The sequence below is a fragment of the Petromyzon marinus genome, chromosome 75 (assembly GCF_048934315.1).
Source record: "Petromyzon marinus isolate PM22_M1 ecotype Great Lakes invasive population chromosome 75, UKy_Petmar_22M1.pri1.0, whole genome shotgun sequence".
NCBI lineage: Eukaryota > Metazoa > Chordata > Hyperoartia > Petromyzontiformes > Petromyzontidae > Petromyzon > Petromyzon marinus.
In genome coordinates this window covers 4091693-4109006 of record NC_133741.1, presented here as the reverse complement: position 1 = coordinate 4109006, position 17314 = coordinate 4091693, and the positions used below count along the sequence as shown (strand labels likewise).

The 17314-nt window shown below is 40.4% G+C and overlaps 1 protein-coding gene across 2 annotated transcripts in view; it reads left to right on the top strand.

Moving 5' to 3' along the window:
• Positions 1-11880: 11880 nt before the first annotated feature.
• LOC116958295 (protein FAM43A-like) overlaps positions 11881-17314 on the top strand; it is a 202733-nt gene continuing 197299 nt past the window's right edge. For both annotated transcript variants that reach the window (XM_076056294.1, XM_076056292.1), the window contains exons 1-2: positions 11881-12031; positions 13342-13487. In XM_076056294.1, the coding sequence (XP_075912409.1) occupies positions 11881-12031; positions 13342-13487 (297 nt within the window). The remainder of the gene's footprint in view (positions 12032-13341; positions 13488-17314) is intronic.

Sequence of the window (17314 nt, the reverse complement as noted above, 5' to 3'; positions counted from 1 at the left end):
AACACAATAATAACAACACGTACAATATAACACATACAATAATAACACATACAATAACAACACGTACAATATAACACGTACAATATAACACGTACAATATAACACGTACAATATAACACGTACAATATAACACGTTCAATAATAACACGTACAATAATAACACGTACAATATAACACGTACAATATAACACATACAATATAACACATACAATAATAACACGTACAATAATAACACATACAATAACAACACGTACAATATAACACGTACAATATAACACATACAATATAACACGTTCAATAATAACACGTACAATATAACACATACAATATAACACGTACAATAATAACACGTACAATATAACACATACAATAATAACACGTACAATATAACACATACAATATAACACGTACAATAATAACACGTACAATAATAACACAATAATAACAACACGTACAATATAACACATACAATAATAACACATACAATAACAACACGTACAATATAACACGTACAATATAACACGTACAATATAACACGTACAATATAACACGTACAATATAACACGTTCAATAATAACACGTACAATAATAACACGTACAATAATAACACAATAACAACACGTACAATATAACACATACAATAATAACACGTACAATAACAACACGTACAATATAACACATACAATATAACACGTACAATAATAACACGTACAATAATAACACGTACAATATAACACATACAATATAACACGTACAATAATAACACATACAATATAACACGTACAATAACAACACGTACAATACAAACACAAACAATATAACACGTCCAATAATGACACATACAATAATAACACGTACAATATAACACGTCCAATAATGACACATACAATAATAACACGTACAATAATAACACATACAATAATAACACGTACAATAACAACACGTAAAATACAAACGCATACAATAACAACACATACATTAACAATACGTACAATAACAACATGTAAAATAATAACATGTAAAATAATAACATGTAAAATAATAACATGTAAAATAATAACGTGTAAAATAATAACGTGTAAAATAATAACGTGTAAAATAATAACGTGTAAAATAATAACGTGTAAAATAATAACATGTAAAATAATAACGTGTAAAATAATAACGTGTAAAATAATAACGTGTAAAATAATAACATGTAAAATAATAACATGTAAAATAATAACGTGTAAAATAATAACGTGTAAAATAATAACGTGTAAAATAACAACATGTAAAATAATAACATGTAAAATAATAACATGTAAAATAATAACATGTAAAATAATAACATGTAAAATAATAACGTGTAAAATAATAACATGTAAAATAATAACATGTAAAATAATAACATGTAAAATAATAACATGTAAAATAATAACGTGTAAAATAATAACATGTAAAATAACAACGTGTAAAATAATAACGTGTAAAATAATAACGTGTAAAATAATAACATGTAAATTAATAACGTGTAAAATAATAACATGTAAAATAATAACATGTAAAATAATAACATGTAAAATAATAACGTGTAAAATAATAACATGTAAAATAATAACATGTAAAATAATAACGTGTAAAATAACGTGTAAAATAATATGTAAAATAATAACATGTAAAATAATAACATGTAAAATAACAACATGTAAAATAATAACATGTAAAATAATAACATGTAAAATAACAACGTGTAAAATAATAACGTGTAAAATAATAACGTGTAAAATAATAACGTGTAAAATAATAACGTGTAAAATAATAACATGTAAAATAACAACATGTAAAATAATAACATGTAAAATAACAACATGTAAAATAACAACATGTAAAATAACAACGTGTAAAATAATAACGTGTAAAATAATAACGTGTAAAATAATAACGTGTAAAATAACATGTAAAATAATAACGTGTAAAATAATAATATGTAAAATAATAACGTGTAAAATAATAACGTGTAAAATAATAACATGTAAAATAATAACATGTAAAATAATAACATGTAAAATAATAACGTGTAAAATAGTAACATGTAAAATAATAACATGTAAAATAATAACATGTAAAATAATAACATGTAAAATAATAACATGTAAAATAATAACGTGTAAAATAATAACATGTAAAATAATAACATGTAAAATAATATCATGTAAAATAATAACATATAAAATAATAACATGTAAAATAATAACTTGTAAAATAATAACATGTAAAATAATAACGTGTAAAATAATAACATGTAAAATATTAACATGTAAAATAATAACGTGTAAAATAACGTCTATAATGTAGACTGTAGCCTGGTTATTAAGCTGAGTGACTACTGACAATCTATAATGTAGACTGTAGCCTGGTTATTAAGCTGAGTGTTCTGACAGTCTATAATGTAGACTGTAGCCTGGTTATTAAGTTGGGTGAGTGTACTGACAGTCTATAATATAGACTGTAGCCTGGTTCATATTCTTAGTTTTTTCGGTAAAGTCACGTTGAAGAGAAGCAACAAAATAACAATATATATAAAACAATAAAAAATTCTCACGACGTTTCGACCATAACTCAAACGGTCATCATCAGGTGTGTCGGTTTGCATGTCACGAAAGCTTTAAATCAAAATGTAGCCTGGTTATTAAGTTTAGTGAGTGTACTGACAGTCTATAATGTAGACTGTAGCCTGGTTATTAAACTGAGTGTACTGACAGTCTATAATGTAGACTGTAGCCTGGTTATTAACCTGAGTGTACTGACAGTCTATAATGTAGACTGTAGCCTGGTTATTAAGCTGAGTGAGTGTACTGACAGTCTATAATGTAGACTGTAGTAATGGTTATTAAGCTGTGTGAGTGTACTGACAGTCTGTAATGTAGACTGTAGCCTGGTTATTAAGCTGAGTGAGTGTACTGACAGTCTATAATGTAGACTGTAGCCTGGTTAGTAAGTATGGTGAGTGTACTGACAGTCTATAATGTAGACTGTAGCCTGGTTATTAAACTGAGTGTACTGACAGTCTATAATGTAGACTGTAGCCTGGTTATTAAGCTTGGTAAGTGTACTGACAGTCTATAATGTAGACTGTAGCCTGGTTATTAAGCTGAGTGAGTGTACTGACAGTCTATAATGTAGACTGTAGCCTGGTTATTAAGTTTAGTGAGTGTACTGACAGTCTATAATATAGACTACAGTCTATAATATAGACTGTAGCCTGGTTCTTAACCTGGGTGAGTGTACTGGCAGTCTATAATGTAGACTGTAGCCTGGTTATTAAGCTGAGTGAGTGTACTGACAGTCTATAATGTAGACTGTAGCCTGGTTATTAAACTGAGTGTACTGACAGTCTATAATGTAGACTGTAGCCTGGTTAAGCTGGGTGAGTGTACTGACAGTCTATAATGTAGACTGTAGCCTGGTTATTAAACTGAGTGTACTGACAGTCTATAATGTAGACTGTAGCCTGGTTATTAAGCTGTGTGAGTGTACTGACAGTCTGTAATGTAGACTGTAGCCTGGTTATTAAGCTGAGTGAGTGTACTGACAGTCTATAATGTAGACTGTAGCCTGGTTAGTAAGTATGGTGAGTGTACTGACAGTCTATAATGTAGACTGTAGCCTGGTTATTAACCTGAGTGTACTGACAGTCTATAATGTAGACTGTAGCCTGGTTATTAAGCTGAGTGAGTGTACTGACAGTCTATAATGTAGACTGTAGTAATGGTTATTAAGCTGAGTGTACTGGCAGTCTATAATGTAGACTGTAGCCTGGTTATTAAACTGAGTGTACTGACAGTCTATAATGTAGACTGTAGCCTGGTTATTAAGCTGAGTGAGTGTACTGACTATAATGTAGACTGTAGCCTGGTTATTAAGCTGAGTGAGTGTACTGACAGTCTATAATGTAGACTGTAGCCTGGTTATTAAGCTGAGTGTACTGACAGTCTATAATGTAGACTGTAGCCTGGTCATTGAACTGGGTGTACTGGCAGGCTATAATGTAGCCTCATTCTTGGTTCTTTCTGTAACTTAAATATAATGAGGTGAAGTTTAAAACAAATAAACCACGCACGTTTTGATCGCAGCGCTAGAGGTCGTCAGCAGGTAAAAGGGGGGTGGGAGGATCAGCCTCTAAAGGCGAAGTGTTGATAAAGGCTTAGAGGAGCTCAAGTGCGTCAACAGCATGGGGCTGATGTTCACGTGGCAGATCGCAGCGCCAAGGTCAGTGGTTCTCATCTTGATTTGAAGCTAAAGTGGCTGCAGGAAATCCATACTCTCTGGCGCTTTCAGGGAGAGTGGTCACGCAGTGAGGCGAATATACACAGGGTGTTTAAAAACGACGGACCCCACAATTTCCAAGCGGTGCGTTTCGCGATGGCAACGTGTTGCAGTTACACGAAAAGCTGCAAACGCTTTGACGATGTTAAATTTTGATTGAAAGCTTTCGTGAATGCAGGGATTCGAATTGTTGGTTCTTTCGGTCAAGTCACCACCACGTGTAGTGTATAGTGTAGTAGTGTATAGTGTACTACACTATACACTACTACACTATACACTACTACACTATACACTACTACACTATACACTACTACACTATACACTACTATACACTACTACACTATACACTACTATACACTACTACACTATACACTACTATACACTACTACACTATACACTACTATACACTACTACACTATACACTACTACACTATACACTACACTATACACTACTACACTATACACTACACTATACACTACACTATACACTACTATACACTACTACACTACTACACTATACACTACACTATACACTACACTATACACTACTATACACTACTACACTATACACTACTACACTATACACTACTACACTATACACTACTACACTATACACTACTACACTATACACTACTACACTATACACTACTACACTATACACTACTACACTATACACTACTACACTACTATACACTACTACACTACTATACACTACTACACTACTACACTATACACTACACTATACACTACTATACACTACTACACTATACACTACACTATACACTACACTATACACTACTACACTATACACTACACTATACACTACTACACTATACACTACTACACTATACACTACTACACTATACACTACTACACTATACACTACTACACTATACACTACTACACTATACACTACTACACTATACACTACTACACTATACACTACTACACTATACACTACTACACTATACACTACTACACTATACACTACTACACTATACACTACTACACTATACACTACTACACTATACACTACTACACTATACACTACTACACTATACACTACTACACTATACACTACTACACTATACACTACTACACTATACACTACTATACACTACTACACTATACACTACTACACTATACACTACTACACTATACACTACTACACTATACACTACACTATACACTACTACACTATACACTACACTATACACTACTACACTATACACTACACTATACACTACACTATACACTACTACTACACTATACACTACACTATACACTACTACACTATACACTACTACACTATACACTACTACACTATACACTACACTATACACTACTACACTATACACTACTACACTATACACTACCACACTATACACTACACTATACACTACTACACTATACACTACTACACTATACACTACTACACTATACACTACTACACTATACACTACTACACTATACACTACTACACTATACACTACTACTACACTATACACTACACTATACACTACTACACTATACACTACACTATACACTACTATTACACTATACACTACACTATACACTACTACACTATACACTACTACTGGGTAGCCTCTTGCTGTGCCTCCCCCTCAGGGGAAGATGTTCGCGAGGAGGAGAAAAGTCTTTGAGATACACTACACTATACACTACACTATACACTATACACTACTACACTACTACACTACACTATACACTACACTATACACTACACTATACACTACACTATACACTACACTACTACACTATACACTACTACACTACTACACTACACTATACACTACACTATACACTACTACACTACACTATACACTACACTATACACTACACTACTACACTACACTATACACTACACTATACACTACACTATAGACTACACTATACACTACACTACTACACTATACACTACTACACTACTACACTACACTATACACTACACTATACACTACTACACTATACACTACACTATACACTACACTACTACACTACACTATACACTATACACTACACTATACACTACACTATACACTACTACACTATACACTACTACACTATACACTACACTATACACTACACTATACACTACACTATACACTACTACACTATACACTACACTATACACTACACTATACACTACACTATACACTACTACACTATACACTACACTATACACTACTACACTATACACTACACTATACACTACTACACTACTACACTATACACTACTACACTATACACTACACTATACACTACACTATACACTACTACACTATACACTACTACACTATACACTACACTATACACTACACTATACACTACACTATACACTACTACACTATACACTACACTATACACTACTACACTATACACTACACTATACACTACTACACTATACACTACTACACTATACACTACACTATACACTACACTACACTATACACTACACTATACACTACACTATACACTACTACACTATACACTACTACACTACACTACTACACTATACACTACTACACTACACTACTACACTATACACTACACTATACACTACACTATACACTACTACACTTAACACTACTATACACTACACTATACACTACTACACTATACACTACTACACTATACACTACTACACTATACACTACTATACACTACTACACTATACACTACTACACTATACACTACACTATACACTACACTATACACTACACTATACACTACACTATACACTACACTATACACTACTACACTTAACACTACTATACACTACTATACACTACTACACTATACACTACTACACTATACACTACTACACTATACACTACTATACACTACACTATACACTACTACACTATACACTACACTATACACTACACTATACACTACACTATACACTACTACACTATACACTACACTATACACTACTACACTACACTATACACTACTACTGGGTGTCTCTGTGGGTCTGGGTAGCCTCTTGCTGTGCCTCCCCTTCAGGGGAAGATGTTCACGAGGAGGAGACAAGTCTTTGAGATACACTACACTATACACTACACTATACACTACTACACTATACACTACACTATACACTACACTACTACACTACTACACTATACACTACACTATACACTACACTACTACACTATACACTACTACACTATACACTACACTATACACTACACTATACACTACTACACTATACACTACACTATACACTACACTATACACTACTACACTATACACTACACTATACACTACTACACTATACACTACATTATACACTACTACACTATACACTACACTATACACTACTACACTATACACTACTACACTATACACTACACTATACACTACTACACTATACACTACTACACTATACACTACTACACTATACACTACACTATACACTACTATTACACTATACACTACACTATACACTACTACACTATACACTACTACTGGGTAGCCTCTTGCTGTGCCTCCCCCTCAGGGGAAGATGTTCGCGAGGAGGAGACAAGTCTTTGAGATACACTACACTATACACTACTATACACTACACTATACACTACTACACTATACACTACTACACTATACACTACACTATACACTACTACACTATACACTACACTATACACTACACTACACTATACACTACTACACTATACACTACACTATACACCACTACACTATACACTACTACACTATACACTACACTATACACTACTACACTATACACTACTATACACTATACACTACTATACACTACACTATACACTACTACACTATACACTACACTATACACTACTACTGGGTAGCCTCTTGCTGTGCCTCACCTCCCCTCCCCCCTTCAGGGGAAGATGTTCGCGAGGAGGAGAAAAGTCTTTGAGATACACTACACTATACACTACACTACACTATACACTACACTATACACTACACTATACACTACACTACTACACTATACACTACTACACTATACACTACTACTGAGTCGCCTCTTGCTGTGCCTCCCCTCCTCCCCCTCAGGGGAAGATGTTCACGAGGAGGAGACAAGTCTTTGAGATACACTACACTATACACTACTACACTATACACTACACTATACACTACACTATACACTACACTACTACACTATACACTACTATACACTACACTATACACTACTACTGGGTGTCTCTGTGGGTCTGAGTAGCCTCTTGCCTCCCCTTCAGGGGAAGATGTTCACGAGGAGGAGACAAGTCTTTGAGATACACTACACTATACACTACTACACTATACACTACACTACACTACTACACTATACACTACTACTACACTATACACTACTACTACACTATACACTACTACTGAGTCGCCTCTTGCTGTGCCTCCCCTCCTCCCCCTCAGGGGAAGATGTTCGCGAGGAGGAGACAAGTCTTTGAGATACACTACACTATACACTACACTATACACTACACTATACACTACACTATACACTACACTATACACTACACTATACACTACACTATACACTACACTATACACTACTATACACTATACACTACTACTGGGTAGCCTCTTGCTGTGCCTCCCCTTCAGGGGAAGATGTTCACGAGGAGGAGACAAGTCTTTGAGATACACTACACTATACACTACACTATACACTACTACACTACTACACTACACTATACACTACACTATACACTACACTATACACTACTACTGAGTCGCCTCTTGCTGTGCCTCGCCTCCCCTTCAGGGGAAGATGTTCGCGAGGAGGAGACAAGTCTTTGAGATACACTACACTATACACTACTACACTATACACTACTACACTATACACTACTACACTATACACTACTACACTATACACTACTACACTATACACTACACTATACACTACACTATACACTACTACACTATACACTACACTATACACTACTACACTATACACTACTAATGGGTAGCCTCTTGCTGTGCCTCCCCTTCAGGGGAAGATGTTCGCGAGGAGGAGACAAGTCTTTGAGATACACTACACTATACACTACTACACTACACTATACACTACTACACTACTATACACTACTACACTATACACTACTACACTATACACTACTACACTATACACTACTACACTATACACTACTATACACTACACTATACACTACTACACTATACACTACTACACTATACACTACACTATACACTACACTATACACTACTACACTATACACTACACTATACACTACTACACTACACTATACACTACTACTGGGTGTCTCTGTGGGTCTGGGTAGCCTCTTGCTGTGCCTCCCCTTCAGGGGAAGATGTTCGCGAGGAGGAGAAAAGTCTTTGAGATACACTACACTATACACTACACTATACACTACTACACTATACACTACTACTGGGTAGCCTCTTGCTGTGCCTCCCCTTCAGGGGACGATGTTCACGAGGAGGAGACAAGTCTTTGAGATACACTACACTATACACTACACTATACACTACACTATACACTACTACACTATACACTACTACACTATACACTACTACACTATACACTACACTATACACTACACTATACACTACACTATACACTACTACACTATACACTACACTATACACTACACTATACACTACACTATACACTACACTATACACTACACTATACACTACTACACTATACACTACTACACTATACACTACACTATACACTACACTATACACTACACTATACACTACTACACTATACACTACACTATACACTACACTATACACTACACTATACACTACACTATACACTACTACACTATACACCACTATACACTACACTATACACTACTACACTACACTATACACTACTACACTACACTATACACTACACTATACACTACACTATACACTACACTATACACTACACTATACACTACACTATACACTACACTATACACTACTACTGGGTAGCCTCTTGCTGTGCCTCCCCTTCAGGGGAAGATGTTCGCGAGGAGGAGACAAGTCTTTGAGATACACTACACTATACACTACTACACTATACACTACTACACTATACACTACTACACTATACACTACTATACACTACACTATACACTACTACACTATACACTACTACACTATACACTACTACTGGGTAGCCTCTTGCTGTGCCTCCCCTTCAGGGGAAGATGTTCGCGAGGAGGAGACAAGTCTTTGAGATACACTACACTATACACTACTACACTACTATACACTATACACTACACTATACACTACTATACACTACACTATACACTATACACTACACTATACACTACACTATACACTACTACTGAGTCGCCTCTTGCTGTGCCTCCCCTCCTCCCCTCAGGGGAAGATGTTCACGAGGAGGAGACAAGTCTTTGAGATACACTACACTATACACTACACTATACACTACACACTACTATACACTACTACACTACTACTGGGTGTCTCTGTGGGTCTGGGTAGCCTCTTGCTGTGCCTCCCCTTCAGGGGAAGATGTTCGCGAGGAGGAGACAAGTCTTTGAGATACACTACACTATACACTACACTATACACTACACTATACACTACTACACTACACTATACACTACTACACTATACACTACTACTGAGTAGCCTCTTGCTGTGCCTCGCCTTCAGGGGAAGATGTTCACGAGGAGGAGACAAGTCTTTGAGATACACTACACCACTACACTACACTATACACTACTACACTATACACTACACTATACACTACACTATACACTACTACTACACTATACACTACTACTGGGTAGCCTCTTGCTGTGCCTCGCCTCCCCTCAGGGGAAGATGTTCACGAGGAGGAGACAAGTCTTTGAGATACACTACACTATACACTACACTATACACTACACTATACACTACTACACTACACTATACACTACACTATACACTACTACTGGGTAGCCTCTTGCTGTGCCTCCCCTTCAGGGGAAGATGTTCACGAGGAGGAGACAAGTCTTTGAGATACACTACACTATACACTACACTATACACTACTACACTATACACTACTATACACTACACTATACACTACTACTGGGTAGCCTCTTGCTGTGCCTCCCCTTCAGGGGACGATGTTCACGAGGAGGAGACAAGTCTTTGAGATACACTACACTATACACTACACTATACACTACACTATACACTACACTATACACTACTACACTACACTACTACTGGGTGTCTCTGTGGGTCTGGGTAGCCTCTTGCTGTGCCTCACCTCCCCTCAGGGCTCAGGGGAAGATGTTCGCGAGGAGGAGACAAGTCTTTGAGATACACTACACTATACACTACTACACTATACACTACTACACTATACACTACTACTGGGTAGCCTCTTGCTGTGCCTCCCCTTCAGGGGAAGATGTTCACGAGGAGGAGACAAGTCTTTGAGATACACTACACTATACACTACTACACTATACACTACTACACTATACACTACTACACTATACACTACTACACTATACACTACTACTGGGTAGCCTCTTGCTGTGCCTCAGGGCTCAGGGGAAGATGTTCACGAGGAGGAGACAAGTCTTTGAGATCACGGGTGAGGAGCCGTGCTTCCCCGTGGCTTACCTGGGCAGTGCCCCCACCTACGCCGCCAAGGGCATCCCGGCGACATCGCATGCCGTGGCACGCGTGTGGACACGTAGCCAGCACGGTGCGGTGGGGGGGGTGGGGGTGGGGGGGGTGGTGGTGGTGGTAGTGGGGGTGGTGGTGGTGCTGGTGGTGGTAGTGGTGGGGGTGGTGGTAGTGGGGGTGGTGGTGGTGGTGGTAGTGGGGGTGGTGGTGGTGGTAGTGGTGGTGGTAGTGGTGGTGGTGGTGGGGGTGGTGGTGGTGGTGCTGGTGGGGGTGGTGGTGGTGGGGGTGGTGCTGGTGGTAGTGAGTGGCCTGCAAATCACTCTGGTGGTGGTAGTGGTGGTAGTGAGTGACCTGCAACTCACTGTGGTGGTAGTGAGTGGTAGTGAGTGGCCTGCAAATCACTCTGTGCTGGTGGTGGTGGTGGTAGTTGGGGTGGTGGTGGTGGTAGTGGTGGTGGTGGTGGTAGTGGTGGTGGTGGTAGTGGTGGTGGTGCTGGTGGTGGTGGTGGTAGTGGTGGTGGTGCTGGTGGTGGTGGTGGTAGTGGGGGTGGTGGTGGTGGTGGTGGTAGTGGGGGTGGTGGTGGTGGTGGTGGTAGTGGGGGTGGTGGTAGTGGTAGTGAGTGGCCTGCAACTCACTGTGGTGGTGGTAGTGAGTGACCTGCAACTCTCTCGGTGGTGGTGGGGGTGGTGGTGGTGGTGGGGGTGGTGGTGGTGGTAGTGGTGGTGGTGGGGGTAGTGGTGGTGGTAGTGGTAGTGGTGGGGGTGGTAGTGGTGGTGGTGGTAGTGGGGGTGGTAGTGGTGGTGGTGGTAGTGGTGGGGGTGGTGGTGGTGGTGGTAGTGGTGGTGGTAGTGGTGGGGGTAGTGGTGGTGGTGGTGGTAGTGGTGGTAGTGGTGGTGGTAGTGGGTGGTGGTGGTGGTGGTGGTAGTGGGGGTGGTAGTGGGGGTGGTAGTGGTGGTAGTGGGGGTGGTGGTGGTGGTGGTGGTAGTGGGAGTGGTGGTGGTGGTGGTGGTAGTGGTGGTGGTGGTGGTAGTGGTGGTGGTGGTGAGTGACCTGCACCTCTCTCTGTGCTGGTGGTGAGTGGTAGTGGGGGTGGTGGTGGTGGTGGTAGTGGTGGTGGTGGTAGTGAGTGACCTGCACCTCTCTCTGTGCTGGTGTTGAGTGGTAGTGAGTGACCTGCAACTCACTCTATGGTGGTGGTGGTGAGTGACCTGCAACTCACTCTGTGGTGGTGGTGGTGGTGGTGCCAGAGTGGGGATTGGCAGAACTTTTGTGCACCACCACCACAGCCACCACCGTCAGTCACCACCACAATAACCCTCCCTCCCACCCTCCCACCCTCCCTCACGCCCTCCACTCCACTCCGTCTCCTCCTCGGCGGTCCACACACAGGCACCATCGGCACACGAATGATCCTCACCGTGAGCGCCCAAGGTCTCCGCTTGTGCCCGGTGACGACGACCACCACCACCGCCACCACCGCCTCAGCCACAACCACCGGCACCACCCAACAACAACCGCCCTCCCATCTCTACCAGGTAACCCAACTCAGGCGATTGGCTCTGATGCTGCTGCTGATGCTGCTGCTGCTGCTGCTGCATTCCCGGACCCCGACTCTGGGACGTTGATGGCCTCAGAACTTTCTGAGGTAGGAAAAAAAGCTGTCCCGTACGTTCAGTGACAGCTGTCCAGACCCAGAGTCGTAAGTTCAGTGGATGGCGGTGGTGGCATCTACATCTGCAGAACGTGAAGAACCAGTGGCATCTACATCTGCAGAATGTGAAGAACCAGTGCCATCTACATCTACAGAACGTGAAGAACCAGTGGCATCTGCATCTGCAGAACGTGAAGAACCAGTGGCATCTACATCTGCAGAACGTGAAGAACTAGTGGCATCTACATCTACAGAATGTGAAGAACCAGTGGCATCTACATCTCCAGAACGTGAAGAACCAGTGGCATCTACATCTGCAGAACGTGAAGAACCAGTGGCATCTACAGAATGTGAAGAATCAGTGGCATCTACAGAATGTGAAGAACCAGTGGCATCTACATATACAGAATCTGAAGAACCAGTGGCATCTACATCTACAGAATGTGAAGAACCAGTGGCATCTACATCTACAGAATGTGGAGAACCAGTGGCATCTACAGAATGTGAAGAACCAGTGGCATCTACATCTACAGAATGTGAAGAACCAGTGGCATCTACATTTACAGAATGTCAAGAACCAGTGGCATCTACATCTACAGAATGTGAAGAACCAGTGGCATCTACAGAATGTGAAGAACCAGTGGCATCTACATCTACAGAATGTGAAGAACCAGTGGCATCTACAGAACGTGAAGAACCAGTGGCATCTACAGAATGTGAAGAACCAGTGGCATCTACAGAATGTGAAGAACCAGTGGCATCTACATCTACAGAATGTCAAGAACCAGTGGCATCTACAGAATGTGAAGAACCAGTGGCATCTACAGAATGTGAAGAACCAGTGGCATCTACAGAATGTGAAGAACCAGTGGCATCTACATCTACAGAATGTCAAGAACCAGTGGCATCTACAGAATGTGAAGAACCAGTGGCATCTACAGAATGTGAAGAACCAGTGGCATCTACAGAATGTGGAGAACCAGTGGCATCTACATCTACAGAATGTGAAGAACCAGTGGCATCTACATCTACAGAATGTGAAGAACCAGTGGCATCTACATCTACAGAACGTGAAGAACCAGTGGCATCTACAGAACGTGGAGAACCAGTGGCATCTACATCTACAGAACGTGAAGAACCAGTGGCATCTACATCTACAGAATGTGAAGAACCAGTGGCATCCACATCTACAGAATGTGAAGAACCAGTGGCATCTACAGAATGTGAAGAACCAGTGGCATCTACAGAATGTGAAGAACCAGTGGCATCCACATCTACAGAATGTGAAGAACCAGTGGCATCTACATCTACAGAACGTGAAGAACCAGTGGCATCTACATCTACAGAACGTGAAGAACCAGTGGCATCTACATCTACGGAATGTGGAGAACCAGTGGCATCTACATCTACAGAATGTGGAGAACCAGTGGCATCTACAGAATGTGAAGAACCAGTGGCATCTACATCTACAGAACGTGAAGAACCAGTGGCATCTACATCTACGGAATGTGGAGAACCAGTGGCATCTACATCTACAGAATGTGAAGAACCAGTGGCATCTACATCTACAGAACGTGAAGAACCAGTGGCATCTACAGAATGTGAAGAACCAGTGGCATCTACAGAACGTGAAGAACCAGTGGCATCTACATCTACAGAATGTGAAGAACCAGTGGCATCTACATCTACAGAATGTGAAGAACCAGTGGCATCTACAGAATGTGAAGAACCAGTGGCATCTACATCTACAGAATGTGAAGAACCAGTGGCATCTACATCTACAGAATGTGAAGAACCAGTGGCATCTATAGAACGTGAAGAACCAGTGGCATCTACATCTACAGAATGTGAAGAACCAGTGGCATCTACATCTACAGAACGTGAAGAACCAGTGACATCTACATCTACAGAACGTGGAGAACCAGTGGCATCTACAGAATGTGAAGAACCAGTGGCATCTACAGAATGTGAAGAACCAGTGGCATCTACATCTACAGAATGTGAAGAACCAGTGGCATCTACATCTACAGAACGTGAAGAACCAGTGGCATCTACATCTACAGAACGTGAAGAACCAGTGGCATCTACATCTACAGAACGTGAAGAACCAGTGGCATCTACATCTACAGAACGTGAAGAACCAGTGGCATCTACATCTACAGAACGTGAAGAACCAGTGGCGTCTACAGAACGTGGAGAACCAGTGGCATCTACATCTACAGAATGTGAAGAACCAGTGGCATCTACATCTACAGAATGTGAAGAACCAGTGGCATCTACATCTACAGAATGTGGAGAACCAGTGGCATCTACATCTACAGAACGTGAAGAACCAGTGGCATCTACATCTACAGAACGTGAAGAACCAGTGGCATCTACATCTACAGAATGTGAAGAACCAGTGGCATCTACAGAACGTGAAGAACCAGTGGCATCTACATCTACAGAATGTGAAGAACCAGTGGCATCTACATTTACAGAACGTGAAGAACCAGTGACATCTACATCTACAGAACGTGGAGAACCAGTGGCATCTACAGAATGTGAAGAACCAGTGGCATCTACAGAATGTGAAGAACCAGTGGCATCTACATCTACAGAATGTGAAGAACCAGTGGCATCTACATCTACAGAATGTGGAGAACCAGTGGCATCTACAGAATGTGAAGAACCAGTGGCATCTACATCTACAGAATGTGAAGAACCAGTGGCATCTACATCTACAGAACGTGAAGAACCAGTGGCATCTACATCTACAGAATGTGAAGAACCAGTGGCATCTACATCTACAGAACGTGAAGAACCAGTGGCATCTACATCTACAGAACGTGAAGAACCAGTGGCGTCTACAGAACGTGGAGAACCAGTGGCATCTACATCTACAGAATGTGAAGAACCAGTGGCATCTACATCTACAGAATGTGAAGAACCAGTGGCATCTACATCTACAGAACGTGAAGAACCAGTGGCATCTACATCTACAGAACGTGAAGAACCAGTGGCATCTACATCTACAGAACGTGAAGAACCAGTGGCATCTACAGAACGTGGAGAACCAGTGGCATCTACATCTACAGAACGTGAAGAACCAGTGGCATCTACATCTACAGAACGTGAAGAACCAGTGGCATCTACAGAACGTGAAGAACCAGTGGCATCTACATCTACAGAACGTGAAGAACCAGTGGCATCTACATCTACAGAATGTGAAGAACCAGTGGCATCTACATCTACAGAACGTGAAGAACCAGTGGCATCTACATCTACAGAACGTGAAGAACCAGTGGCATCTACATCTACAGAACGTGAAGAACCAGTGGCATCTACATCTACAGAATGTGAAGAACCAGTGGCATCTACATCTACAGAATGTGAAGAACCAGTGGCATCTACATCTACAGAATGTGAAGAACCAGTGGCATCTACAGAATGTGAAGAACCAGTGGCATCTACAGAATGTGAAGAACCAGTGGCATCTACATCTACAGAACGTGGAGAACCAGTGGCATCTACATCTACAGAACGTGGAGAACCAGTGGCATCTACATCTACAGAACGTGGAGAACCAGTGGCATCTACAGACCCAGTCTACGAGTCTCTGGGCTCTTCACCGCTGTTGGCTCGGCATTAATAATTTTCCAGCCTTGCACAAGCGGCGGCGGCGGTGGCCCATCGGGATCTCTTGCATTGAGTTCGCTTTGACAAATCTAA